Source organism: Podarcis tiliguerta (assembly GCF_965153285.1).
Source record: "Podarcis tiliguerta genome assembly, chromosome: 8".
Taxonomy (NCBI): Eukaryota; Metazoa; Chordata; class Lepidosauria; order Squamata; family Lacertidae; genus Podarcis; species Podarcis tiliguerta.
Window position 1 is genome coordinate 51,749,095 of NC_139541.1, and position 27,425 is coordinate 51,776,519.

Below are 27,425 nucleotides of genomic sequence, written 5' to 3' on the forward strand. Positions count from 1 at the left end.
TGCTTAGGGGTTCCCCATAGGGCCATCTGGGTGGCCACCTTAAGTGAGAACAGGATGCCGAACTATATGGGCCACTGGCCTGATCCAGCAGGCTCCCCTTATGTTCTTACATTCTTGATAGTTATCTTTCCTGAAACACTGGTGTGCTTGGAGTCAGCTAGTGGGCTTCTGATTTCCTTTCTCCCTCCACCCTTTTGAACTGTGCATTGGTTAATACAGCAAATGCTTGATCAGTCCAGGCCTTCTTCTGCAGTGTTTACCAAGAATTATTTCACATGGCTCTTACTGTCCTGCATCAGTTAATTCAATGCATAATTCAATGCTGCAGAATCACTGTCCCGTGTGGGCTGGCTCATGGTGGGCTCTTTCCCCTCTGCCTCCACCGATTCCCTTTCCAGGAGCTTTTGACCACCCAGCTTGGATATATCCATGTCTCTGGGAGTCCTTGATATATCACCACCCTCCCCTAGGGACTTGCTCTATAGCTGCTTCCTGTCTTTGTCTTAACCCACAAGAAAAGACCAGAGAGCTTGCAGAATCTCTTGCCCCAGCATGCTTGTTCTTGTTAACCTATTTCCCCTGGTCTCTTCTAACACAGTGCAAGTGAGATTTCTCAGCCTCTTAGAGGTGGGGATGAGGTTGTAGTTCAGTTTTGCTCTCAGTTTAATCTCTGCTGATGTGTTCCAGGATGGTTATCTGTTTTACAGTCATGTAGGCAGGGTTGATTGAGGCACAAAATGGGCAAAGGTTGTGCCTCTTATGGACCATTGTTAAACTTAAGTAATTTGTGCAGTTCATGTTTCCTTCTCAGTGGGGTTCAGCCAGGCACGTATTCAAGGTAGCTGACGGAAAGCCAGATGACATCAACTTGCTCAGAGGTTTAGTGTGGGCATTTGGTTAGGCAGGATGCCCTGTTTCAACTTATCATTGGTCTTGGGGCTTGATTCAGTATGAGACTGTAATCCTCTCATCAGCCAATAGGTGTTGCCTGAGGAGTCAGGATTTAGGATTTAGCAGCAATACCCTTAAAGATCCACAATTTTAAACTTGTCCCTTAAGCTGCCAGTCAGCTTCCACGGCAATCAGTAGAAAGGGGACTCCTGCTTTATGTATTCTTGAAGACCCTCTTCAGTTGATGGGAGCCTTATGGTGGGGCAAGAAAGAGAATGGAGAGTTTGCCCTGCCCATAGAAATAGGTAGTTGCAATTTGATCCTCCAAAAATCAATTCTGTTAGTGTAGTTGGTGCTGGTAGAGTGCAGCGCTCATAGTTAGAAGGAAGGAAGATGTAGAATCCTCAGACTGTCGGTGTACAGCCAAAGGGCTCCTATCACGGAAGGACAGATGAGCAGGGCAGCCTTCCCCTAATGTGGTACCCTCCAGGCTGCTTGGGCTCCACCTCCCATCATTCTCAGTTAGCACAGCCAATCAATCTCTGGGGCTGATAGGAGTTGCAGGACATCTGGAGGGCATCCATCCTGATGTGCAATTAATTGTGTGGGCATGTTTAAGTGGGGTTGCTCCACTTTGGAGAGGCCAAGCTGGTGCAGACAGGAACTGAGCAGGATCACAGAGGTTTCTCCCTTATTTTGTGGCTAAGAAAATCTGTGTATTATGAACACCTGTATATTATTATGTATTTCTTATTGTATTATACAACTGTTTTGATCTTTATATTGTCTAGGTATTCTATTACGTGCTGGCATTTGCGTGTGATGTTGTAAACCTCCCTGTGGTTTTCTGACAAAGGGCGCTATATAAATAATCATATCAGTGTTGATTTTGGGATGGGTATTTACTGAGACCTTCTGTGAACATAGAAGGACATACTCACGGGCACTCCTTCCTGGGAGCGTCACATTAGTGAACCCTTGCTCTTGTTACTTCTCTGTCCTCTCCAATGGGATCAGAGTTCCATTGAAACACTACACTTTTGAATAAATGTCTTGAAGTTCAGGGTGCTCAGCATTTTAATTTTTGTTAGTTCCTCCCACTTTTTTTGGCAAGTATATCCATGTATTCAGATTGCCTTTTTAGAAGTGGTGATAGAGGTGATTTGGAAGGTGTTTTGCATTATGTTCAAAACCTTTCAACCCGGTGGGTCCCTTTGCCACAGGTAGTGCTAATCTGTATTGACCTTGACATCTTTCCAAATACCCTTAAAAAAAAAAAAAAGACGAGCGGAGAACTGGCATAATGGAATGCTTTTAAATTCCTTGGTTCTAGGAATCCTACTTCCACTGGACTTTTGGAGTGACTGAGGCAGACTGCTATGGAGCAGTTGAGGTTGACAGTGGAAACTCCATCCTCTTCATCCCGAGACTCCCCGACAGCTACGCAGTTTGGATGGGAAAGTAAGATCTCTTCCTTCTTCCTTCCTTCCTTCATCTGGGGACAGACCAAAGAAAGATTTGAACATAAGATTCATTTCCATCTGGCAATAAAAGCCGTTGTCTACTGCACACATGTCAGATCAAGTTGTTGTCCGGTGGATCCCACCAAGGCCAGTGGGCAAGGCCTCCAAGCAGGGGCAGACCTTGCTTGCCTCGTCACTTTATTCCAAATTTTAAAAGGTGCATAAAGCTTCTTTAGAAATGAGTAGCAGAAGCAACCTTTTCCTGAAGGGTCTGTGGTTGTTTGCTGCATTATTATTTCTCTGCAGGCAGCAACGGGTAGAATAAGTTTTTTTTTATGAAACATTAAACTGTGAGATGAACACTAATGGTTTTTATTAACTGTATTATTATTATTAGTTTGCAAAAATGTCTACACCACAAACATTAAAAATATATATAATTGTGGTGGAGCAACATTAAAATCAGCAGTAAAATTACATACCATCAACGTCATCGTTAATCATTAGTCTGCCAGTTTGAAAGGTATACTCTTTTTTATTTTCAAAAACACACCAGGATTTTTCTATTATGTATCTGTTAGTGTCAACTTTGGAGTTTCATTTTATTTATATTTATTAAATTGGTATTCCGACCTTCATCCAAAGATCACAGGGCGATTCACATTTCCCCTCCTCTACTGCCAGCTTTGGCTGCCTTTCTAAGGCATGAGAGGGTAGGGCAAACGGTGATCCTAAATCACTGAGTGGTGAAGGTTGGTGGTTTCTGTTCATTATCTAGGATTGTTAAAACCTGTTCAGAATAAATGGGGTATTTATTAAGTCAGTAGTGCTGGGGTGTATGGGGTGCTAGGGGAGGGGTAAAACCTCTCGTGGGGGACATGTCATGTTCCTCCTGGGGCAGTTTGTCCACTTTTGTTCCCCACCCCGCACTCTGCTCTCACCTGTGGCTCCTAGAAGTTGTCAGCATGCGACAGTGGCCACACCCCAGCTTCTACAGGCCAGCTAAACCAGGTGAGGATAGCCGATGGGTCTTAATCCCTCAGTGAGTTGAGGACTTCCTCTTTGTGCAAAGACACAGGCTCTGGCAGATTGAGCGGACAAGACCAATAGTGACTCCAGTGGTCCAGAAGGCGGTTCCTGCATGTGCTGTAGAAGGAAGTGAGGGGCAGGCAGGACTCATCAGCCTGGGAAGGTAGTCCACCTAGGAGAAGGGAAGCTGATCCTAAACCTCCACTGCCTTGTGGCTATCTTCATTCATGAGAAAGGCTTGAGCAAACCCAGAGGAACAGTCTGTTTGTGGGACATCTTAGGGAGAAGAAAAGGCTAAGGAATAAACCCAGCACAAATCCGGTTGGATGGCTCATTGTACTCCTCCTTCCAGCAACTTCTGCAGCCAAGCTGGAGCCAAATGTATTGCTCTGCTTTCCTTTGGACCACATCAGCATGGCTGAGAGGGGGTCTTGTCATCTGGGCAGCCCAGGACCTCCATACACATTGTCTAGGCTTGCGCCCCAGGGAGGTCACTTCATTGCTGCTTACCTGGTGAATAGACTTCACCCCTGAAGACACACTCCATTGCCTCTCCAGACAGATAGATGCCAGCAAGGGCTAGCTGCAGAGAGACCCTGAGGCGTCTTTTCTTTCCTAAATGTGGTCTTCAAGCTGGCCTCTCTTTCTCCTCTCCCTCACCTACGCTTGTCAGCCTCCTTGTTCATGTCCACCCCCAAATTCTTGCCTTTCTCTTTGCTTCCTTAGTGAAACTATCAATAGCTCTTTGGGAGCTTGGACTCACATCAGTAGTAATGCATTCTCTCTGCATCATAATTATATGTACACTGTGCCTAACAAGTCACAATTTTTTGGCCTCTGCGCTGTTTTTGGAATCTGGGATTGTTTCTAATTTAATACTTTCTCTACCTCTCTTGGCTTGGATAGCTTCTAATTGGAGCAATTACTCTTCTTTAAACACTAATTCCAGCCCAAAGATATGTCTGCAGCCATTCCTGCATGGCAAAGTGTTTCGGAGCGACCATATGGCCAGGGAGGGTTTCTGTCTCTGCATGGAGAGCGTGATTGTCTTGGCACTATCTTGGCTCCAAGATTGCGTTGTGGTTGCCTTTGTTGTAAAAAGGCCCGCCTATGTTAGCAGAGAACCTACCTCTCCTCTGACTCCCACTTCTGCCTTTTGTCTTCTCCAAGCTTGAGTGTTGGAGAAATTTCTGGCACAAAAGATTTTGAATAGGAATCTAAGCTGTACTTCTCCAGATGGTGCTTCATGCTAGGGGCGGATTGACTGGCCTTGGTCTGTTTTGGACTGGCACTCAGTCGCAGCATTTTGTTTTGCTACTTATTTAGTTTGTTTGATGTGGAATACCAGCCTGTCTCTAGGTGCCTTACAACAAATTTGAAAGCAAAACCTTAAAACTGCAGGCAAAAGCAATTAACAGTTGTAATAAAACAAAAACCAGCACCATCTACAAATTGGACAACTTCAGAGGCTAGCCTCGTCTGCCCCCCTTCTTACTTACAACCAGTTCAGGGACTGATCCTGCCTGTCTGTCTCCTCCTTAGTCTCAATGTTGCTCTTGTAGAGCTTACCAGGGAAGAGGATGAGCACTAAACTAGAATGAGATGGCTCTGGCACCACCTACTGTTCGTCTCCCTGACTTCTGCCCTACCAGTTTCAATGGGCACTAGCCACCACAGGAAAATAATTTTTATATTAGCAGCAACTTGGGGGGAAAAGAGAGATCCCCAACATGCAGACAATAGCACCCAGCTCATTGTTTTTCATCAACTGCCTGAGATAACAGGATGGTTTTAACCTGATGCCAAAAAGAGTTCTCTTCCATCCAGTCCAAAATTCACAAAATGCAATTGTGTGCCACTTTAAGGATATGGCATGTAGAGAACCCATCCAGCTGGACTTGGTCCAATTACATTCACTGTCAAGATGCTTCTCGGCTCAATTTATGCTTAGAAATTGGAGGCCTTGCCCCTAGGGCCAGTCCCAGACACAAGGCTACAAGATGAACCCCTGGAAGCAGTACCCTTCCAGCCTGAGGGTGTCACATTGCCAACCCATGACTTGGAGAACTCCATAGAAGCCCTAATACTCCTGAATCTTTACATTGATTGCCTTGGTTGTTGAATGAAGTTCCCCCTGAGATCATGAAGGTTGGAAGAGCACGGTGGCTGGATCAGGTCAAAGGCCCAACTAGTCCAGCATCCTGTTCTCTCACTGGCCGTGTAGATCCTTTGGGAAAACCACAAGCAAGACCTCATTGCAATAGCAGTCTCCTGCTCCTGTTTCCCAGCAGCTGATGTTAGAGGCATTGTGCCCCTGATCCCAGAGGTAATATGTAGCCATCATGGCTAGGTTGTTTGGTAACTCTCCTCCCCTATTGTCATTTTGGAGAGGATGAAATACACACACACACACACATATATGCCACTATGTGAAAAGGCCAGCTAACAAGTGATTTTAATAAATAGTTGTGGGCAAGGGAAGGTCCCTCTTGGGGAAGCTTTTTTGCCATAATTGACCATTTCATTGAATGGCTGATGGTGACAAACTTCTGTGGAACCCTGCAGGGCACAGTGTGAAAAAACCACTGATGTAGTGGATGCATTCCAGAGCACTGGATCTCATCAATCTTCTACCCACACTTTAAATATTTCTTTCCCTCCCTCCCCCCACCCCCCTTCTCTCACACACACTGCTCTGAAGAAGCACACAACAGTAAAAACCCAAAATAGGCATAATATTTGAAGAAAGCCATAACAGAACTTTATGCAAGACCGAAATGATAGCCTACAGTTAAAAATCTGCAATAGAAAGGAAACATCACCCTTGCAGATGCCTTCATAAAGATGATGGCTTTCTGTTGGTTAAATAAAACACATGGAGTAATAATGATGCTATAACACTTAGAAATCTTCACAGCAACACCTTAAAATGTATTTATTCCCACCTTGTATTGAAGAGACAGCAGTAGAGAGGGGTTGACAGAGGAAGTGGACACCTCCTCTTGGCTGTGCACTTGGCGTCCTGTGTCTAGGGATCACGGCAACATTTCTCAGGTCTTCATTGCAATAAAACCTTAGAAATTTGTGCTTCAAATTTTGCAGTGCTACTCTTCAACCCAAAAATATGAGTATTGGGGGGGGGGAATGTATACAAAAATAAAAATGTGTGCACATTTTTGTGGGGGCTGTAAAAAAAAAAATCCAAACTGGGGTGAACTTTAGATGGAAAAATTTAGACACTGAAATGGACATTCTCTGAACTAATCTGTATCACACTGTAGGCATCTACATGGGAGTCACATCACTGGTTCCGTATTTCGCCCAGGCTTGCCCCTTGTATGGAAGACCCCTGGGTGTGTACATTTGTCTACATGTAAAGCCCTTTCACACTGACAGTGATGTGACCCCCCCCCAGGTAATGTTTGCATCAACAAATCATGGTTTGCGTCTAGCCACTGAAACTAAGCCTAGAAACCCTACTAAACTGACAGGCAAAAGTTATGGCTCTTTCTCCACCTCCAGAGTCTGCTATGCTGCGGAGGTGGGAGCATGTGAAGGCGGTGAAAGCGGAGAGGATGAAAAATGAAAAGCAGTCAAGCAGCCCCAACCCAAACAGGGTTTGCCTGTTGTACTCTGGGAAGTTCAAACCAGGATTTGGATTCTAAACTGCAGCCTGGTTCGCACAGCATGGCAAGCCCAACTAGGACTTAGCAAGACCACCTTTAGAACTTGTGGTCATCCGGTGAAGCTGATTGTTGGCAGATTCAGGGCAGATAAAATAAAGGACGTCTTCATGCAGCACATAGTGAAAGTATGGAACGTGCTCCTGCAGGAAGCATTGATGGCCACCAACTTGGATGGCTTTAAGAGAGGATTGGACAAATTCATGGAAGAGAGGGTGATTGATGGCTGTGCTGTATCCCCACCAATGGAGGCATCAATACATCCTGCTTGCTGGAAACAACAGGAGGGGATTGTGCTCTTGTGCTCGGGTCCTGCTTGCAGGTTTCCCACAGGCATCTGGTTGGTCACTGCAAGAACATACTGCTGGATTAAGTGGGCTCCCTTTGGCATAATCCAGCAGGCTCTTCTTGTTGACATGAACATGTGGTCTCCCAGATAGGGGCCCAAGGCTACATTGATCCTTCTTGGTCCTTTTTGCTCCCACACAGTGCCAAGCTAAGATTTGGCTTAGTGTTCTGTCCCAACCTGGGCTTGTGATTAAACTCGCTCCTCAAACATGCCTACGTTTGGACGATATGCTAAGACAAACCTTGGCTTAGCTTAGCGTGGCACAGGAGCAAAGAGGTCTGTGGTGGCTCTCAGTTTCTTTCCAGGAGTCAGGATGTCTGTTCAGTTCAGGTAAGCCATGATTAGGCTTACTGTGTAGTACGAACCAGGCCAGTGGCTAGCATAAGCCATGGTTTGTGACCTAATACCTGAGTTGAGCCATGGCCACTGTACCCTGCCACAGGAAGTCTTGTCTCAGTGAAAGAGCTCCATAACAAGACTTCCTCATGAATTTTGACTCCTTGTTTATTTTGATACAGTGTGTTTTTAAGATTTTAAAGCCTTCCTTCAAGTTGTTTTAACACCCACTTAACGGATGCCTTTATGTACAATTCCTTAACAAATCAGACGCCATAAAAACTCCCATCTTGCTGTAGACTTTTATGCAGATCGGTCTGGCTGTTCAAATGTTGCTTCACGGACAGCAGGGGTGTTAATCTTCTCTTTCTGTTGCTGCACTCAGTTGCTCTCAAAAAGCAGTGATCTGTATTAAAATAGAACTTGCTTACAGATGGACACAGTGTTAGATTACAAATTTGATTATGAATATTGTAATTATCTTCTCCTCGCCAGCTGCAATACATTTCCCCCATGAAGATAATTTTGTCTCTGTGCCAGTGGGCTTCTGGGAGGCTAATGCAATATAAAATAATTATTGAAATAATAATACCTGGGAAAGGGGCATATAATGTGAGTTGTGCTGAGAGAGGAAAGTGCAATGTAGAAATTTAAGTAAAACACAAACCTTACCCTGTTAGGGGGGTGTGTTTCAGTTAATGCATCCTGCCACATTGATTCAGAAATTGGTGCTGATACTGAAATATCCAGCAAGCTTTCCCAGTAAATTCTGTGGGGTGACCTGGCCTATGTACGCATACGGGTACCTCCTCTACACGGTGATTTCTTTGGGGACTTAATATCAGAATAATAGAACGATAGAATTGTATAGTTGGAAGGGACCTCATGGGTCATCTAGTCCAACCTCCTGCAATGCAGGAATCACAGCTAAAGCATCTCTGACAGATGGCCACCCAACCTCTATTTAAAAGCCTCCCAGGAAGGAGAGTCCACAACCTCCCGAGGGACTTCGTTCCACTGTCAAATGGCTCTTACCGTCAGAAAGTCCTTCTTAATGTTAAGTTGGAATCAGCTTTCTTGACTTTTGAATCCTCTGATTTGGGTCCACCTCTCTGGAGCAGCTGGAAACAAGTTTGCTCCGTCTTCCATTTGATAGCCCATCATACGTTTGAAGATGTATTCATACATTTCAGTCTTCTCTTCTCCAGGCTGAACATACTCAACTCCATTCTTAAGGCTTGGTTTCTAGACCTTTGATCATCTTGATGGCCCTCCTCTGCACACCTTCCAGCTTATCAGTTGCCTTATGCTGTGGTGCCCAGAACACCAGTGTTTTGTGCATGAGTTTAAAACTTAGGTGCTCCACCTCCCTTTTCTCCTTTGATTCAGCTACAAGGAAAGCTCAACAACTTTGGTCAATACAATGGGTAGACCACTGCCAGTTTGTTGTTGTTTTTTTAATAGTGGGAGTAGATCGCAGTCTCTTGGAAGTTGGACATGCCTGAAATATAGGAAGAAAAACTTCCAAGCTCCTTTTGCAGCTGTGTTGGAGGGAGGAAGCATGAGTTCAGGCCTGTTGACATAATGGTAAACCATAGTTTACTGGTGCTTCTGGACAATAGTGTGCCACTAGTGGAAATGAATAAGGCAACCATAATGAGTTGCTGGATTGCAGCTCTTGTCTTCTATTACTTGAGTTTGCTGTCACTAACACCAATCTCTTGGAAATTAGGTGGATTATAAATGTGAATCCCTGATGTTAAGGTTTAAGCCAGATCCCTACATCTGGTGCTTGTAGGCTTCCGTTTTGTTGATTAATGTTGCACCTGCCATTTACCTTGCCTTAATTATAACTGACAGAATGAGTTGGTGTATTGATTAAAGTGATTTTCTGAAGCAAAACGTACTGTAAAGCAGCTGGTCTGTGTGCCACATATGGCAAAACAATGTAATTGCTTTACAGGGGGATATCATTGGCCTGGAATGTCCTGGTGTGAATGAATATTGGCATCCAACCTTACACCTGTCATGAAAGGGAAGGAAAAGAGAATAGAGAGGGAGGCCTCCCAGGCCAGCTCTCAGCAGTCCCCCCCCCCCCCGAAAAAAAATGTGCTTCTGAAATACTGTAAATTTTTGGCTCACATTTACTCTTGGGTCAAGCATTGAACAAGTGAACAGGAGATGTGGCAACAGCTCAGCACCAATCTCACTCTTGATGATGATGTTGTTACGTCCATTTGTAGCCCACTTAATATCTGAAAGGCCTTGAAGCAGTTTGCAATACAATAAATGTTATGAGACTATGTCAGATGAGTCACATAGCAAAATACATAGGCGATACCCATGTCCGTGGGCAGCTTAGTTGACAAACAAATCGGCTTTGGAATGCCGAATGCCGAAAACCTGGAATGGTTTTTTTTGAAGCCGAATGTCCAATGCGGTTGTCGGCTATTGTTTCCGGGGGCGCCTGTGCCAATAGGAAGCCATGCCTTGGTTTTCAAACATTTGGGGAGTTAAATGGACTTGCGGAACAGATTACATTTGAGAACCAAGGTTCCACTGTATAATGTAAAATTTCAGTCAACACACATGCATGCTATCACTCTCTCAATCTCACACACCACTCCTTTCACACAACCAACTACAACCATTCAGTGTACCACAGACATTACTGTCGACCACTCATAACGTAAAGCATTCACGCTGTTACAACTCTCATACCAAGGGCCAATACCAAGCATACCCATGTCAGATGCACTCCTAATCTTTGAAGCACTGATGAGTTCATCCCCCACCCACCCTGAACAATGTGATACTTCTTTCTCATCAGTCAACTGAGAGGAGCCCAGACAGTGGCGTTGCATGGGTTGTCAGCACCCGGGGCAAGGCAAGTAATTTGCACCCCCTAAGTAATTTGTGCCCCCCGCTGCACTGTCCCTCCCCCAGATAGTCCCTCGCTCTCTCTCCGCACCGCACCGCATGCCTGGCACCACCCCTCCACAGTGGGGGACAACCCGGCGGCTCGGATCGGATTTGCACAGCCAGCACTGCAGTGAGAGAGAGTGAGTGAGCCAGATAGGGGCAGAGAGCTGCGAGTGCGAGCGCGCCCCCCCCCCCCCAGATGTTGCGCCCGGTGCAGCCGGCCCCCCTGCACCCCCCACGCTACGCCACTGGGCCCAGATCCAGAGCAAGCTCTCATCCTGGTTGTTGGAACTCAGTATTGAGTTTGGACTGCCCAAGAGAATAATTTTCTCTTTTACCAAAGCATATCTGTTCTTGCTCCTTAGCTTCCAGAGGGTCATACTAGTTGGCCCTTGGGGGGAGGGTTCCTTCCAGTTCTATGTTTCTGTGGAAAAGATACTGAGAAGAACAGTGAGGAAACAAGAAAAATGAAGGTGCCTCAGTAAGAATGGCAGAATGAGGAACCATGCTCTCTGTCTCTCCACCCCCCTTTCCCACAATGACTTTTAAATATGTTTAGTTGTTTTAAGCGCCACTGTTGAAGAGGAGAGACGCTGGCTGAAGGATATTTGGTTGGGATGGCAGGGGAGAACAGTCGGCTGCCAAGACTCCCTCCTTTCGCTGTTCTTGGCTCCTGCTTTCGTGACATTCTGCGATGTGGCACATTATACTCGTAATCATATTTCTGCTGTGCCACTAAGCCTTGCATTCCTTTTTTGGGGAGCTGTGTGGGGGGCACAGGTGTGCCATCTGCGCTCACATATAAAAGCACTAAGCTCTCTCTCTCTGAAGCAACACATTTCATTCTGGTGGAACCCCAGCAGCCTCCATCTTTGTGCAGCAGCCTAAGCGATCCATTTTTGACTGTGACTAGATGGGGCGACCCAAATAAGCTTTTTATTGGGCTATTGCAGCCAACAGTCACCACTTAGAGCTTTTCGCTGAAGAGCCGTTGGCTGCCTATTTCTGCAAATGGAGGTGCATCTTCAACGTGAGAAATGACTCGTGGAACAACACAATTTAGTGGGGGCGTCATTCTTCTGCATATCTTTTCTCTCTCCCTCCCCCCCCCCACTCTGGGATTTTTTTTTATAAAAGTTGCATTGCTCTACATGACAGAGGTTGTTTTTAAATATTTGGCACTGTCAGAAACATCTGTTAGTGCCTCCTAAAGTCTCCCGCGTTGCGCGTGCTGGATGGGTTTGACACCCTCTTGTTTAGTTAACACTTTGCCATCTGTGCATCTGATGTTAGTGTAACGAGGAGCGAGTGTGTTGGCGAGCATCTTGACAGCTTTTAAACGTCCCTTTCGTCTTGCTCCAATTTTTCATGCCTCGTTGATGGCTTCCAGCTTGGCGCGGCGAATTACCATAACCTTCCCTTACCTTTGCGTTCAAGCTTCTTCCTTGTACATTTTCACTCATGAAAAATTAAGATGTTGATGAGCTGCTCCTAGTGTCTGTGGATTGCTCCCCACCCCGTGTGTGTGTGTGTGTGTGTGTGTGTGTTGTGTGTCCGCGAAAGATGCTCGCTGTGTGAGAAAATATATCTAAAGAAAATTAGATGAGAGCTATGAGGCTGTGGTGCATAGTTGTTCACTCGCATCAATCAAAATGTTGACTGGAAAGATGCCCCCAATTTTTTTAATGGGGTTGCAGATTTTTTTCATGTTTTGAAAATTATTTTTAATACACTTATTGCAGGTTTTTTTTTAAAAAAAGAGGCTACTTTTTAAATTTACTGCATTAATATTCCACCTTTCTTCTAAAGAGTTCAAGGAAGTACCTCACCTTCTCCTCCCAAAAGGCCTGTCAGTTCCAGTAGGCTGAGACACAGTGACTAGGGACTCTGGTGGCCGAGGGGAATTGCACTCTGATCTCCCAGGACATCATCCAAAACTTGAGCCACCACTCAAGGAAGCACCAAGATACATTCTTTCCTGTATAAGAGAGGAAGATGCCACTCAGATGATCCCTCCTGTGGCCCACGCGGGCTTAAACAGGTTGCCTTTTTTTTTTTTCCTATAAAGAACTATTTTTCTCATACACAGATCTAATCCATTTTGCCTTGAGATTTTAAAAATCAGATCCCCGTGCTAGGTGTTATTATTTTTAACAGTGATGGGCTTAGACCAACATTTGGAGGGCCACCAGTGACCCAGCCCTGTTGGAAAACATGTACCTTGTAGCCCAGAATACAATGTACAGTGGTGCCTCGCAAGACGAAATTAATTCGTTCTGTGAGTTTTTTCGTCTTGTGAATTTTTTTCGTCTTGCGAAGCACCGCTGTGTATTGACGGTTTCCCATAGGAATGCATTGGCGGTTTTTAAAAAAAGGCGCAAGACGTTTCGTCTTGCGAAGCAAGCCCATAGGGAAATCCGTCTTGCGAAGCAATTCAGAAAACGAAAAACTCTTTCGTCTTGCGAGTTTTTCGTCTTCTGAGGCTTTCGTCTTGCGAGGTACCACTGTAAGCAAATTCCCACCATAATCGAGATCCACAGCTCTTTCCGGACATAGATGGACATCTGGGTTTCCAAAGCTTCCAAAGCAGCCTCTGTGAGAGGTGGGGGAGCAGCAGGCTGGACTTGCTCTGTCATGTAGCATTTTCCAAACGAGCCTGCAAAAGTTCTACACCCACCTCCCATATGTACCCATGCTTAATAATTCGTGTCCAAGGAACCAACGCTTGTCAGATGCTTCTGCCAGTTTCCTTTGGTGCAAACAAATGACTTCCTAGTGTTGTTTCTGGAAGGTGCAATGTGTGCATGTTCACACCAGTTAGTATGGAGGGGAGCAGTGGTGCCGGAGCTGTGCTCATGTGGTGCCACAACGCATTTGCAGCAGCAGACTTGCAGCAGGAGTGGGGAACTTGGGCGAGCAAGCCAGCTCCCTTCTCCCCCACACCCCATGGGCCTAGTTTGATAAGTTCATTTGCAAGCCAAAATGGATTCAATTTGCATATGAGAAAAGTAGTTCTATAGCGGGGGGGGGGGGGGAGGCAGAATGTTTAGATGGCACATGTCACAGCTGCAGGATCAAGTCCTGTTAATCACCTGACATCATAATTCTTGTATAGTTTGAAATCCACCCATGTGGGCAAAAGTGCTGCTGTTTCCAAGCTCTAACCATCAGCTGGCCTGGCATCCAGAGTTTTGCAAGTTGCAGGGATCAGCTGATCTGTGCTTGCAAAGCATTATTGCAAGTGCCACTCATCATCTGGTCAGTGATACCCGCAAAGCTTCCTGCAGCCCATTTCATAGATGATGTTTGGGTGGGCATGAATTGGCCTGAATGGGGTGGGGGGGGGGGAGGATGAGATTCCCCACTGTTGGTATATGGTTTGTTCCATGGGTTACCTTATCCCTATTGGATAGGAATTGGCCAGAAGAATACTTAAAGAATGTAATGTGGATGTTAAACACTGATATCATCTAGGTTTCGCCTCGAATAACATGCTAATCGACAGAGCGCCTCAACCCTGTAAACCAGCAAGCTATCTTTACATGCTCTCTGTTTAAGACATCACAGAGCCTTTACTTTGGGGTGCTCAAATGTTCTCTAATCAGCAGTTCTGGAGATCCACTATGGTCAACTTATATAGTGGTACCTTGGGTTAAGAGCTTAATTCGTTCTGGAGGTCCGTTCTTAACCTGAAACTGTTCTTAACCTGAGGTACCACTTTAGCTAATGGGGCCTCCCGCTGCCGCCGCGCCGCCACCGCACGATTTCTGTTCTCTTTCTGAAGCAAAGTTCTTAACCCGAGGTACTATTTCTGGGTTAGCGGAGTCTGTAACCTGAAGCGTCGGTAACCTGAAGCGTATGTAACCCGAGGTACCACTATATCGCTGTGAATCTGGAGAAGTAGAATCAATAACTCACCTCCTTATGTATTGTTCTTTTTTATTATATTATTGTATTATACCTCAGATTTTTATTGAACCAGTTCTACAGAAAGCCTCAGGATGATCAGATGCATTTTATTCTTTCCTACACTTTTCAGATCAGAATGCACAAAACATTGTGTCGCCGCCTGTAAAACTCTCCAGGGACTAATTTTAGCAAACTTGGAGTTTTGTTTTCTGTGTATGTTGTTTTGTGCAGTAAGATGTAGTTATTAGTACTGTATAATGTTGTTGTTATGGTTCTCTATTTTGTTTTGTCCAGTGTTTTATATAGTTATACAAAGTTATGCAAAGTTTCTTTTTGAATATTGGTCATTGGCAATAATAGATTGTTGTACCATTGGCCAAATGCCTAGAAATAGATGCTAGTGCGGGAGTGGAGAACTGCCAAGGGGTCCATTTTTGCCTGCAAGGCCATTTCCCCAAAACATCACCCACCTTGTCAATCAGCCAGTGCTGCTGAGTGAGGTCAACTGATGAGCGATCCATTTTTCTTTGGCCGCATTCCACTGGCATACAGCCAGAGTGGCACAATTTAACCCTCGCTCATCAGCTGATGAGTAGGCGTTAAATCCTGCTCACATCCCTGAAGTTTCAAGAGTTCAGTCCTCCTGGGTCCTGGTTTGCCAGCATATTTCCTGTGGGGAATGTGCTGGAGAAGCAGGCTGTTCCCCACACCCCTGTGGGGTCAGCTTTGACAGCTTATCAATCACCTGATGCCAAATGATTGGCAGGTGGTTTTCCCCTGATCACCTGTAACAGTTGGACCATACGGTGAGGTGGGACATAAAGGTCTGGGCTTCCAGACCAGAAAAGTTCCTCACCCCTGCTCCAGTGTGCACCCCTAAGCAACATAATCTTGCCCTTTTAAAAAAAAACTGACAACCTTCACAGAACTTTGTCTGTTCAGCACCAACAATTCTGAACAGGAATCTTTATACTTGGGGGGGGGGGGTTATTGCAAAAACTTTCTCTTGCACATCCCACCAATCCTTTTCCATCAGCATTAATTGTGTTTTAACAAATGCTATGGTTGCCCAGCCGCCCCCGCCCCCGCCCACCAGTTCTTGAAACAGTTGTATTGCAGGGCTTTTGCATAGTAAGTAAATGGGACAAAGGATGCATCACCAGTTTTAATTGTCTGTAGCCGCTGAATGTCTTTAGTCCCACTCTATGACATTTTAATGCTACTTTTAGGACGGTTGCTGACTTCAAAAGCTATCTCTGCTCATTGCATTTAAGATGTGCTAGGTGTATGACAACGTATATTTTTCCCCAGCCAAAGGGATTCAAGATTATAAGTGACGGCTGTAATTTGGCCTTATTACATATTCATTAAAAACATGCAGGTGGTCAGACTGCTTGAAAGGCTTCTGTTTTCAGCCTGCGTGACGGGGCGTTAATTTTGTCTCTCTCTTTTCTGAGCAGTGCATTAGTGGACTCTTTGGTTTGCTGTAATGGAAATCTTATCTGCACCTCTTTTTGCTACTCCTATATTCAGTTCAGTTTTTACATGGAGGGCCTTCATTGGGCTGTTGGTCACTCTTGCAAAACAAGCCTCCTCTTAAATGTTCAGTGTTCTAAGCAAAATGGCGGCAACCCTCCTTTTTCCTGTGCTGCTCTACAACACTTGTTGCATTTAAATTTACTTATTGATTTTTGGGGGGCGGGAAACAGCAGTAGTCAGCAACTAGATATAAATATGCTACAACTGCACAGGATTGCAGATTGTGAAAGTGGGTTAAAATCAGTTTCCTTGAGAATTTGACTTCCCTTTTTTAAAAAAAGCAAGTTTCTGGCCCTCTGCCTCTGTTATGCACTTGAAAAATATACATGGAAATGCATGCTGGAATTTCAGGAGCCAGAGAGGTGGTCTGAGGCAAGAATGCTCTGCCCTTCATGGCTTCTTGCCCAGCTGCAAGGTTAGCAAAACTAGAATAAATTATGCAAAACCCCTAAAAACCCTGCAGGATAAATTGTACAAAATAGCTTGTGTGCAAACTGTCCTGTTTGCATAATGTGTCTTTGCAGACTTCACTTGTTGCAGGATATGGATTTCCTGGATGCTGGGCCTTAAACACAGAGATGTGCTTAGTCCCCCTTGTATTGTTTTGCTGCCTTTTCTCCTTTCCTTTTAGAATCATGGAGCTGGAAGGAGCTATGGTAAGGTTACCAGATGTCCCCGTTTCCCGGGGACAGTCCCCAGATTTACAAATCAGTCCCCTGACAAAATCCATCTGTTTAGTAGCAAGTTGAAAAGTGTCCCTGGATTCATTGGAAAAAATCTGGTTACTTTAGATTATGGAGGTCATCTATGCCAATACCCTGTGCCCTGTGCAGACTCTGCAATGCAGGATGTAACTGTAGCATCACCATCCCACCTCTGCTTAAATGCCACCAGTAAAGGAGAGCCCACCACCTCCCAGTGCAGTCTACCTGCTCCACTGTCAAAACTGCTGTTGTCCTTAGGAGGTTTCTACTGCTGTTTACACTGCTACCCTGCAATTTCCACCCATTAGTTCTTTCATCACCATAATGACTGCCGCCACCCAGCAGGCTCCAGGGCTGGTGACAACTATTTAAATTTCAGAATTAAAAACAGTTATAACAAATTGTAGTCGCCGGAAGAAGATGGGTCCTGAAAAACACACAACTCGCGGGTCCAAGGCGAGAGTAAAGAGATGTGTCTCCAGCACTCAGCGCTGCACATTGAAGGTGCAAAACACAGCCCTGTAGAGAGCTCCACTACTCAGGGCTGCCACAGAGAATGCCCTGAGGGCAGTGGAGAAACCAACAGGGTCCCCCTCTGCCCATCTTAGCACACAAGAGGGTCTGTAGGGAAGTGGGCAGCCTCTTGGATCTTCTCAGTCTCCCATATGGAGTAACAGGGAACCTCTTTGGCATATTTGGAGACTGCAATCATTTCTCCCATGAATTTAACCAGCTGGCCTTCTCAGTGATTCCCTGTCCCCCAAGTGAAGTGGCTAATCTCCTGGCTGATCTGCTCTGTGCATCCCAAAGAGCAAGTGTCTGTGCAATGCTGAAGGGTGGGTTTGATTAAAGGCTATTGGTGCCATAAAGGAAACAAGTGTGGATAATGACCTGCTTTCTCTTTTAATGTTTCTTGTAACGGTGCTTACGTTAAGCAGCTTTTATATCTGCCTTTTTAAAACAGGTTGCTCCCCTATCATATTTGGTTGACAAGATGACATTTAAATGACTTTTAAAAAATAATAATTGGTATTTAAAAGAACCCATTTGCTCTTCAACTTTTTATGCTTGCCCTTTTTTAAAAAGAAAACAACATAGCTCATAATGCCGGGATGGGGGTAGGGAGTTGGGTGTATTATTACAATTAGGTTGTGTGTGTCAGAATGAAGACACCTGGATGCAATTTTCCCCACTTCCTCAGTTTTGGGTAGCTATTCCTCTTCAGATGTCTTTCCAGTCTGCAGTGCTCACCCTTCTGCCACACAGCATGAGGCAGAAGCTGACCTGGAGGGCTTTGGCAAAGGCATTTGTGTATGTTTGAAATTCAGGAATATGTCAGACCTTTGGCCCATCTACTGCATTACTGTCAACACTGACTGGCAGTAGCTCTCCCTGAGTCTCCCACCTTTCTTACTGTCTGTATACTGTGTGCTGTACCACTGAACTGCAACAACTCCATGTTGTGACTAAAATGAGACTTTGTGGCTTCAATACCAAGCCAGACTTTTTCTTCTTCCTTCACCGGTCTTTTGAAACTAAAAAGTTTGCTCAGAACAAGCTTTTACTACATTGGCGTTGGACCATTGCTATGTTGTCACATATTCTGGAACACGCCTCGCCACTATGCTGGACACCCTGGGGTGGCAAGGGCACCTTTCTTCATATGTGATGAGGATGCGAAAAACTTGCACTTTGTTGGCAGTTTATATTCATGGACCTCTCTCCAATAGCCAGCCAGTTGCTGATCTTGGACCCAGTATTAGCTTTCCTGGCCACTGTAAGCGACTCACATCCCTTAAATCCCACCCTTGTTCACAAAGAGTTGCTTGCTCTACTGCTGGTTGCAGCCAGACTCGAAATTCTCAGACATTGGAAGGCTGCATGGGGTCTCTCTAGGGGTGAATGGGAGGGCATGGGGCATTGCCTTACCTGAGCATCTAACCCGTCACTGGAGAGCATTTTGATGTTGTATGGCTTCTGTTAATATGCTTTATCAAGAACAATAGAATTCTGCATCAACCCCCAATGACGCATACCTCTATGTGCCAAGGCTTGCTTTCTTCCAAATTGTAACTCCTGCTTCCAAAACTTTGTTTTGCAGAATCTTATTATATGTCTGCAAGTCTACTGAACCTTCTGTTCATTTTACCCCAACTGTAATAATGTACTCCACACAGTTGTTCTTTGTTTCCTTACTATTTATTTTGTTTATATAGTGTTATTTCTGAAAACTCAATACACACTTTTTTTAAGCTCCATTTTGGGACATTTTGGTTGGTCCTAATAAATACCATGCCTAACCATGGAATTTAGAAAAATGTGGTAACTTAAGACTTTGTTCAAATGTGGATGCCCAGTGTTAATGATCCCTTGAAAAGTGTCCTGTGCGTCTTACCCCTATTTAGATACTGTTTCTTAAAAATAGGGTTTAGGGTCCTAGGAACGCCTGTACCATATGATAATATACCAAATTGCTGTTGTTGACTAGGCAAAAAAATTATATATATTGTAGCCCAAAACTGGTGGTGATGTGTAATTGCTCTTTGGGTTTTCGTATCTGTAGCATTCATTGTCCTTCATTTTCTTCCTTTGTGCATTGAATCTGTCTTGTAAAAAGAAAAGGGGGTATAGTAACATAAAGCTGATAATAATATATCAAGCTGTTCTCTTACTTGCAAAATAACCAGTTGTCTCTTTGCATTCTGAAGGATCCAGCCTCCTGAATTCTTCAGGCAGAAGTATGCTGTCAATGAAGTTCGGTATACAGATGAGGTGAGTGTTTTGCCTTTGCCAAGATCTTGTGAAGCTTTTTTGAGAGGCAAAAATATTGGGTAAATAAGTATTAGCCTTTCCAGTTTGAAGAGAAGCAGTTGGAAACTGGTCTTTGTTGCAGTCACTGTCTGGGATCCCACTAACTACTTGAGGCAAGTGTGTTAGAATATATATTTTTTAATCTCTCCCCCTTTCACCCACAAACCCGCCTTGCTATTTCCCTACTTGCTTTTGAAAGATTTCTCTTTTATGGAAATGCTTTGCTTTGCTGCATGAGAGGTTTGCAGTTTGTGCAAAGAGATAGATACCCCAAACTCTCTTGGTGCACAGGACTGGTTGGGAAGGACCAGTGTACCTCTGTGGCAGATCATCTGTTTTTTATATACAGAGTATCCCCAAGTTCAATCCTAAATGGCATCTCCAGGTCAGGCTGGAAGAGACTTTGCCTGAAACCCTGGAGAGCCCTGGACAGCTGCTGCCTATCAGGGTTTCTTAAACTTGGGTCTCTAGCTGTTTTTGAACTACAGTTCCCATCATCCCTGACCAGTGGTCCTGCTAACTAGGGATGATAGGAGTTGTAGTCCAAAAGCAAACTTGGGAGACCCAAGTTTGGGAAACCCTGGCGTAGATAATGGTGGCTGGGGTGGACCAATGACCTGACTTCAGTGTAAGGCAGCTTCCTTTATTCCATGGGGCTCTGGTTTCTGAGAGTCTGTGTAGGTACCCTTATCACCACCACCTACTTTTTTGGGGTTGAGCACTAGTACCCATTGGATGTGGTGTTCACATGGGCTCAACAAACACGTCTTGACACCAGTGTTTTATTGATACTTTTCATGCCGTTTCCCCCCTCCCTGAAGCTGCCTTAAACAGAGTCAGACCTCTTGGAGTATCTGAGCTCAGTGCTGTCCGCACCAACCTTTGCCAACCTCCAGACATATTGGGCTACAACTCCCATTTGCTCTAAATGCTGGCTCAGAATATCTGGAGCAAGGCTGACAGAGCCTGATATTTATTAAATTTGTATACCACTCTTCATCTGTAGATCTCAGAGTGGTTCACAGCAAAAGCTGTCGTACTGTTAATTGGCTCTCCTGGGTTTCTGGCAGGGGTCTTTTCCCCAGCCCTATGTGGATACGCCAAGGCTTGAACCTGTAACCTTCAGCCTGCAAAGCACTGATCTCTGCCCTGAGCTATGGCCCTAAGCAATCACATGGGGCAGAGCCATAGCTCAGTGGTAGTACATCTGTCTTGCAAGATGTTCAATCCAGGTAGGGTTGAGAGAGACTGCTGCTTGAAACCCTGGAGAGCTGCTGCCAGTCAGTGTAGACAATACTGAGCTAAATGGATGAGTGGTCAGTATTAGGCAGCTTCCTATGTGTTCCTATGAAGCTGCTTTTGATGGCAATAGTGCAAGCTTGTTGTGGCAGAGAGTCTGTGAAATGGGTTCCTCATAACAGAGGGTCCTGGTTGCACGCGGTACCCAAGAGCTCACCTGATAGGGTTAAAATGGGGGGGGGGGAGCAAGAAGTCCTGGCCATTCCCCTGGGATCACACCAGGCAATTTTAGCCAATAGCCAGTGGGTGGTGTGATCCCAGGGGCTTTAAAAACAGCAGTGTGATGCAAGGAGGGGCACTTGCTTCGCACTGTTGAACATCCGCCCACCCTCCCTAGTTTAGTTAGAGTCACTTGGCCTTGCTTTGGTTTGGGTCGCCTGTTTTGGAACAGGGGCTGGGTAGGAATTTTTCCATTTGGCAGATTGGGTTTAGCCATTTGGTTTTTGCCCACCCCTTAGCAAATTGTCTCAACTTGTAAGGTGGCGGTTAGGCATTGGCTCAGTTGGATTGTGGGGAGGGGAGGGGAGGCCATCACTTGCCCCTCCAGGAACTGGGTATTCCGTTAAAGGAATCTGGGGGTCCTGGATCTCGTCCGAAGTCCGCTTGAGGGGCTAGGGCCATGCCAAGACCACAGGAACCCCAGGGTGAGCTTAGGTTGGTCCTCATCGACCTTGCTCCGTTGTTTGGTTTACCCCATTTGACGATCACTCTGAGAGGTGGAGCCATTTATAGTGGGGAGTCAATGCTCACGTGATTGTATTTCAATAAAGTTGTGGCCAAAAATTTTGCCCCAAAACTTAAACTAATATAAGTGTCTGTGTGTATTTATTTTGGGGGTGGGTCTTGGGGCCTCGAGACACAACCAGTAAGCCTCAGTTCAGTTGTTGCGTCTTGATGTGAACTTGCCTTGGGCAACCTCTTTGGCCTGAAAAAGGAAGATTGTAAAAAAACCTGCATTCACATGACATGCTTTGAGCACTTTCCTAAAGCCCTATAAAGATGCTTATTAATATCATATACTGTATCTGCCCTTTTCTATCTAGCCAGGCAATTGGTGTGTTCTCCTTGTGCCCCCTTCGTGTGTTCTGGGTTCTTCCTACCTACGTTTTGTCTGTGATCGTTGTGGGGCACAGAATGAGATTTCAAAACAAACAATTTCTCTCGCTCTTCAGGGCCCTAACCCTGGTGTGTACCATTCTATTAAAAAAACCATATTTGGGGGGCTGGCATTTGAAACGCAGTTTGATTCTTGAGATGAGTATCCCTCTGAAATAGCATTGCGCTAATCTGTTCATTCCCTCTGCTGCAGCTACTGAGGAGGTTTGCTGCTTGACATATCTGGATTGGAATCGTGGTTTCTTGTTATCAGGCTTCATGTGTCGAATACAGAAGTGCTAGTTAAGGGCTTCTTATCTGCAAGAGTGGATGACAAGTGATTCCCGGCCAGAAATTTGTGCGTTGTTGCTTAGTATCAGCTATATTGACAATTTGTCAGAGTGTCATCAGCAAACGCTGTGCTTACCCTGATTCCGTGCTTAAACTGTTGTGTGGGACCAGGCTGGGGGCGGGTGGAATTAAAGAGATGCGGCTTTCCTTTATGCTTTGGAAATCCAGTGGCTGTTGCCAGAGCTGCAGAAATACTTTCTGGGAGATCTGCTGCTGTGAAGTCCTTTAAACATGTTTCCATTCCACAGATACTGGAATAGCTTTCCATCTCTGATACAGCTTCTACATAGGAATCTAGGAAGCTGCTTTACAGTGAGTCTGACCATTGGTCAATCTAGCTCAGAATTGTCTACACTGACTGGCAGCGGCTCTCCAAGATTTCAGGCAGGGAGTCTGTCCCAACACTACCTGGAGATGCTGCCGGGATTTGAACCCCGGGCCTTCTGCTAGCAAGGCAGACACTCTTCTGCAGAGCTATGGCCCTGCCTCTAGTCTTCAGGCTTGCCTTGCTGAGATCCTCCAGATTTATTGACTTTAAAAAATGGGCTCTGAAGACCTGCCAGTCTAGTTAGAAAGGCTTTTGATGCTTAATGTGCATAATGGATTCCCCTGCCCCTTTTTTGTTGAATTAGGAGTTTGTGTTACACTGCGTTAATGGTTAGTGAATGTTGAATGGTTTGTGTTTGCTTTGCTGAGATGCTGCTGCGTCTTGTGTACGTATAATTATGTGGAGGGAAATGTCATTTGTCTTTTTTAATAACAACTTTGCTGTGAGTGGCTTTGAGCTCAGCTTTGTTGGGAAAGTAGCACACAAATAATTTCATTGGGCCTTTTCTTAACTGCAGCCGTTGGTTGGACATGTGTATGTGTATGTATCTGCTGTTCCTGGTGTGCTGTTTCTTTTGCTGACTGTTTGTTTTTAGAATTGTATATAAGTATGTTTTTTTCTTTTTATCCTATACACCACCTTGCATATGCCTGTGGTATAAAAAAGGGCAGGATATAAACCACAAAATAAATATGCAGTGCCTTCCCATTGACCTATCTAGTGAGATGCTAAGAAATGTTTATGAACATTCCATCTTCTTAGAAAGTTAAAATGGTCGTCCCAGGGATTTGATGGGATCGGTTGCTAAAAGAGTATAATCATGACAGCAGGCGACTAGATAGAATGTGGGAATGGTCTGCAGAAGTAGTGTGAGTGTGAATAGGGCACAGTAGGTGGTTGGGCATGGATAGTAGAGCTCTTGCAAGTGGGCACCATTGTGAACCTTCCTTAGTGGCCAATGCTGGTAGGCGATCAACTGACCACAATGATTCTTCTTACTTTGCAGATTTCCAGTGTTCTGTCTTCAAAGAACCCTTCAGTTCTTCTTACTCTGGTAAGTGGCATCTTGTGTTCTTAGAAAGTATTGACTTTGGAGAAACTTACTTGCAGACTAGAGCAGCCTTTCTCAACTTCGGGTCCTCACCTACTGTTGGGCTCCCAAACTCCCATCAGACTCAGCAAGAATTGTTGTCCACTAACATCTGGGGATCTTACTAAATGCGATAATCTAGTCTTCTTTAATAGAAGGAGTGTTGTTGCTGTTTTCAAATAAAAGTGTGTTAATTTTATTATTATTGAGGCACTCTTAAGAGACACAATCCATAAAGAAAATGGGGGAGGGAAGAGGACAACAGCCAAGGTTGGGTACCAGCCAACCTCACCTGTAGCCAGATGGAAATGGCTCCTAATGGCCATTTCTGGCCTGTGTGTTAACAGGTTTGGGAACATTCTTCAGTGGGAGTTATTGCTCACTGTCAGGCTTGATTTTAGGAGAAACTCAGGCTGTTGGGTAAGACTGGAGGAAGAGGAGTTTCCCAAGTTAACCTGGTTTGACTGGGAGCCAGGTTCAAATTCCATGGAACTTAATGAGGGCAGTCTCACAACCTTCAAAGGGTGGTGATGGTGGCTGAGAATTGTATGCAATCCAGGAATGGAAAGCCCTTTGTACACTGTGCTTTTTGAACATATGAAAACCACTGTCTCCTGGGTGTTCTGGAAGAGTGACCAAGATACAAGGTTGCTTAATTTACATGGCCTATTCCCACATCTTTGATTTCCAACCATTCTTACATCTGGGAAATCAATATGGCCTGTACTTGGTTCCTAGTCACTAATCGAGACATAGGCTTAGGTACCCTTCAGCACATGCCCTGTGTGACCAGAATAACTTGCCATAGCCTACCTACAACCCTTCAGGTGGTTTCAGCTACAGGCAACTTCCCACTTGCACATGATCAGCACATGCACTCACTCTGACATGCATGCCATTTTCGGTGCCAAAAGGGGATGGGCCGGGGGGATGGGAGTTGTAGTCAGAACATCTGAAGGGTCTCTTGTTTGGGAAGGCTGCCTTGCAGAGTAGGATGCTCTTTTGTAATTTTTAAGACTGAAGCAGCTGTTCTTCTGTTGATAGTCATAGTTCAAATACTTTTGCCTTTCTTCTCCAGAGAGGAGTTAACACTGACAGCGGAAGTGTTACCAGGGAAGCTTCGTTTGAAGGAATCAGCCAGTAAGTTACCTTTTGGGTTTGTGTGTCAAACAAATTGTTAACCAGCGAATGATTTGAACACCATATAACCAGTAGGGGAAATGATCAGGTGTCCATTAGAAGATGGCCTGATGTATAGACTGTAAGCCTGTCATGGCGGCTTGATTATATGAACAATGATGTATTTTATTCTGGCTTTATATACTGCGGGTGGTATTCAAACAACATTTACTCAGAGCAGAGTAGCCCACTGAAATGAACATGTCTAAAGAGTCTACTCTGTGTAAAAGTAGTTGAATATTGTGTTTTATATACATAATATTTTTATTTGTTTTTTAAATACATTGTATTTGCATTTGAAAAGTGATTTGTTGTATATCTTTTAAGTTGTTGCATAGGCACCTGACCACAAGAAATACATGTTTGACCTGACAATATGTCCCAGGATAGTAGTTAGCCAGTTATGTGAAACACTGCAATAGACTAAATAGGCTTCGGCCTATGGCTGAATCCACTCCTGGTTTTTTTATGACCCCCACCCAGGCTTCTCCCAGGCAGTAATGTGGACTTTGGCCTCAATAAGTTTAGCCCCCCCCCTGCACGGCAACATTATCAAGTATTATGCTCACACCATGCATAAGAACACAAGAAGAGCCTTATGCATCAGGTCAATAGCCTATCTAGTCCAGCATCCTGTTCTCCTAGTGGCCAACCAGATGCCTGTGGGGAAACCCCCAAACAAGGCCTGAGCATGAGATTGCTTTCCCCTCCTGTGGTTCCCAGCAACTGGTGTTCAGAAGCATTTACAGCCTCGGACTGTGGAGGCAGCGCATACAAAACAACACCATCATGGACGGCAGGGCAGAAACTTGTTAATTTTAAAACTGAAGCTGGGACAAACATCTGAACTTTTCGAAAGCTTGTTCTCAAAAAGCTTATAAGTGTGTAACTTTCGCAATTCTGGGCATGAGGTGTGCCTACGGGAGGAACTTCCTGGAGTTTCGGCAGCTTTGATGCACTATTTTGACACACCCAGAATTCCATATTCTGTGGGTCATTCTGGAGATGATGGTGGTAGCTTCCATTTCCATGTGCTACCTGCCATTCTTCCCTCCCGCCCAAGCGCCTCTTGGAAGAGTGTGACTTTGCCCTTTGATCTTTAGCTTATTGGAAAGAGACTTCCAGCTGTCCGCCGCCTTCCTCTCCATGGGTTTGCAGGGCAGAAAAAACTGATCTTCTCACTGCTGTTTGACAGCTGTAGATCACTTGTGTCAGGAGCGGGATACCCACTGGTGTAGTACTGAGCGCCCTGCTGCTTTTTGCATGACAGAATTGATGCCCTTAATCGCTTGTTAGAGTGCTTCTCTCCTCTCCTCTCGCCGCCCCACTTTATCTCTCCCAGTCTTGGCATTGGCCTCTCAACAGACTGTCAGCTTTGTCATTTAAGGCATATAATTCCTTTGACTGCCTTGGAGAGAGTTGACACTGAGTACTTTGCAACTAATGAAGCTACAAGGGAGGAAGCTTAGAATCCGCTCTCAACTTTTGCTGCTGAGAGAAAACTTGTTGCTTTGTCCGCTGTGCAAAAGCGCTGTGCTCCTGAACTGTCATTTTTTTATGTAAAGAAAGAAAGAAAAGGAAATAGATGCACTGATCTGCATTTTGTTAACCCAAAGACTGGTCCGGGGGATACTATACTTTTCTAGGATCTAGAGGGGCAAGTGTTATAGATTACATCTGGTCCTCCTCAGCATTTAATGATGAGGCATACTGTTTCAATGTGTTCAACAGAACCGAAAGTGACCACCTTCCAATTGCCATCTCCTTTCACCACACACAGCTGGGGCCTCCCAGCTCACCACACCCCCAGGATTCATCGACCCTGGCCCCCGGTCGCAAGAAGTGGGACATCTACCTGGAGCAAGACATAAAAGTCCTTCTAAATTCCCCTGAGATCCTAGCCCTGAAAGCTCAGCTGTTAACAACGAATGTGAATCATTTCTCAATTTTCCAGCAAATTCTAGTCTACTTGCTCCCTTCGCTTACGAAACCTTCCCGTGCGATTCTATCCTGGAAGAATCAAACCTGGTTCGACCAAGAATGCAAACAGTGCAGAAGTAGGCTTAGATTTCTCCAGTCAGACATGAAAGCAGACAGCACTCAGAGCAAAATCAGGGAGTTAGCCCAATTTCGTTCATACTATAAGAAGCTGCTCCAACATAAGAAATTGCTCTTTGCGAAAGAACGCTGGTCGGCTCTGTCAGTGGCCATTAAAACCCGTGACGACAAGAAATTTTGGAATTTAATTAATGCAGGTCTAAGACCCCCCTCATTCATTGTTAATAACATCACAGCAGCCAGCTGGCACTCTCACTTTGCTCAGCTGTATTCCACCTCAGATTCTGACGTAAATGTAGTCACCACCCTTCCAGCATCTGCCTTGCCCACCTGGGAGCCAGTCTCCCCAGAGAGATGTACTCAACTAATTAGCATGCTATCAGGGGATA

The 27,425-nt window shown here is 45.0% G+C and overlaps 1 protein-coding gene across 1 annotated transcript in view; it reads left to right on the forward strand.

Annotated features, from left to right (window-relative positions):
- The window catches only part of PEPD (peptidase D), a 126,342-nt gene that overhangs the window by 11,294 nt on the left and 87,623 nt on the right, over positions 1-27,425 (forward strand). The window contains exons 3-6 of the mRNA XM_083452921.1: positions 2,225-2,352; positions 19,534-19,597; positions 23,716-23,763; positions 24,878-24,939. Of these exons, the coding sequence (XP_083309047.1) occupies positions 2,225-2,352; positions 19,534-19,597; positions 23,716-23,763; positions 24,878-24,939 (302 nt within the window). The remainder of the gene's footprint in view (positions 1-2,224; positions 2,353-19,533; positions 19,598-23,715; positions 23,764-24,877; positions 24,940-27,425) is intronic.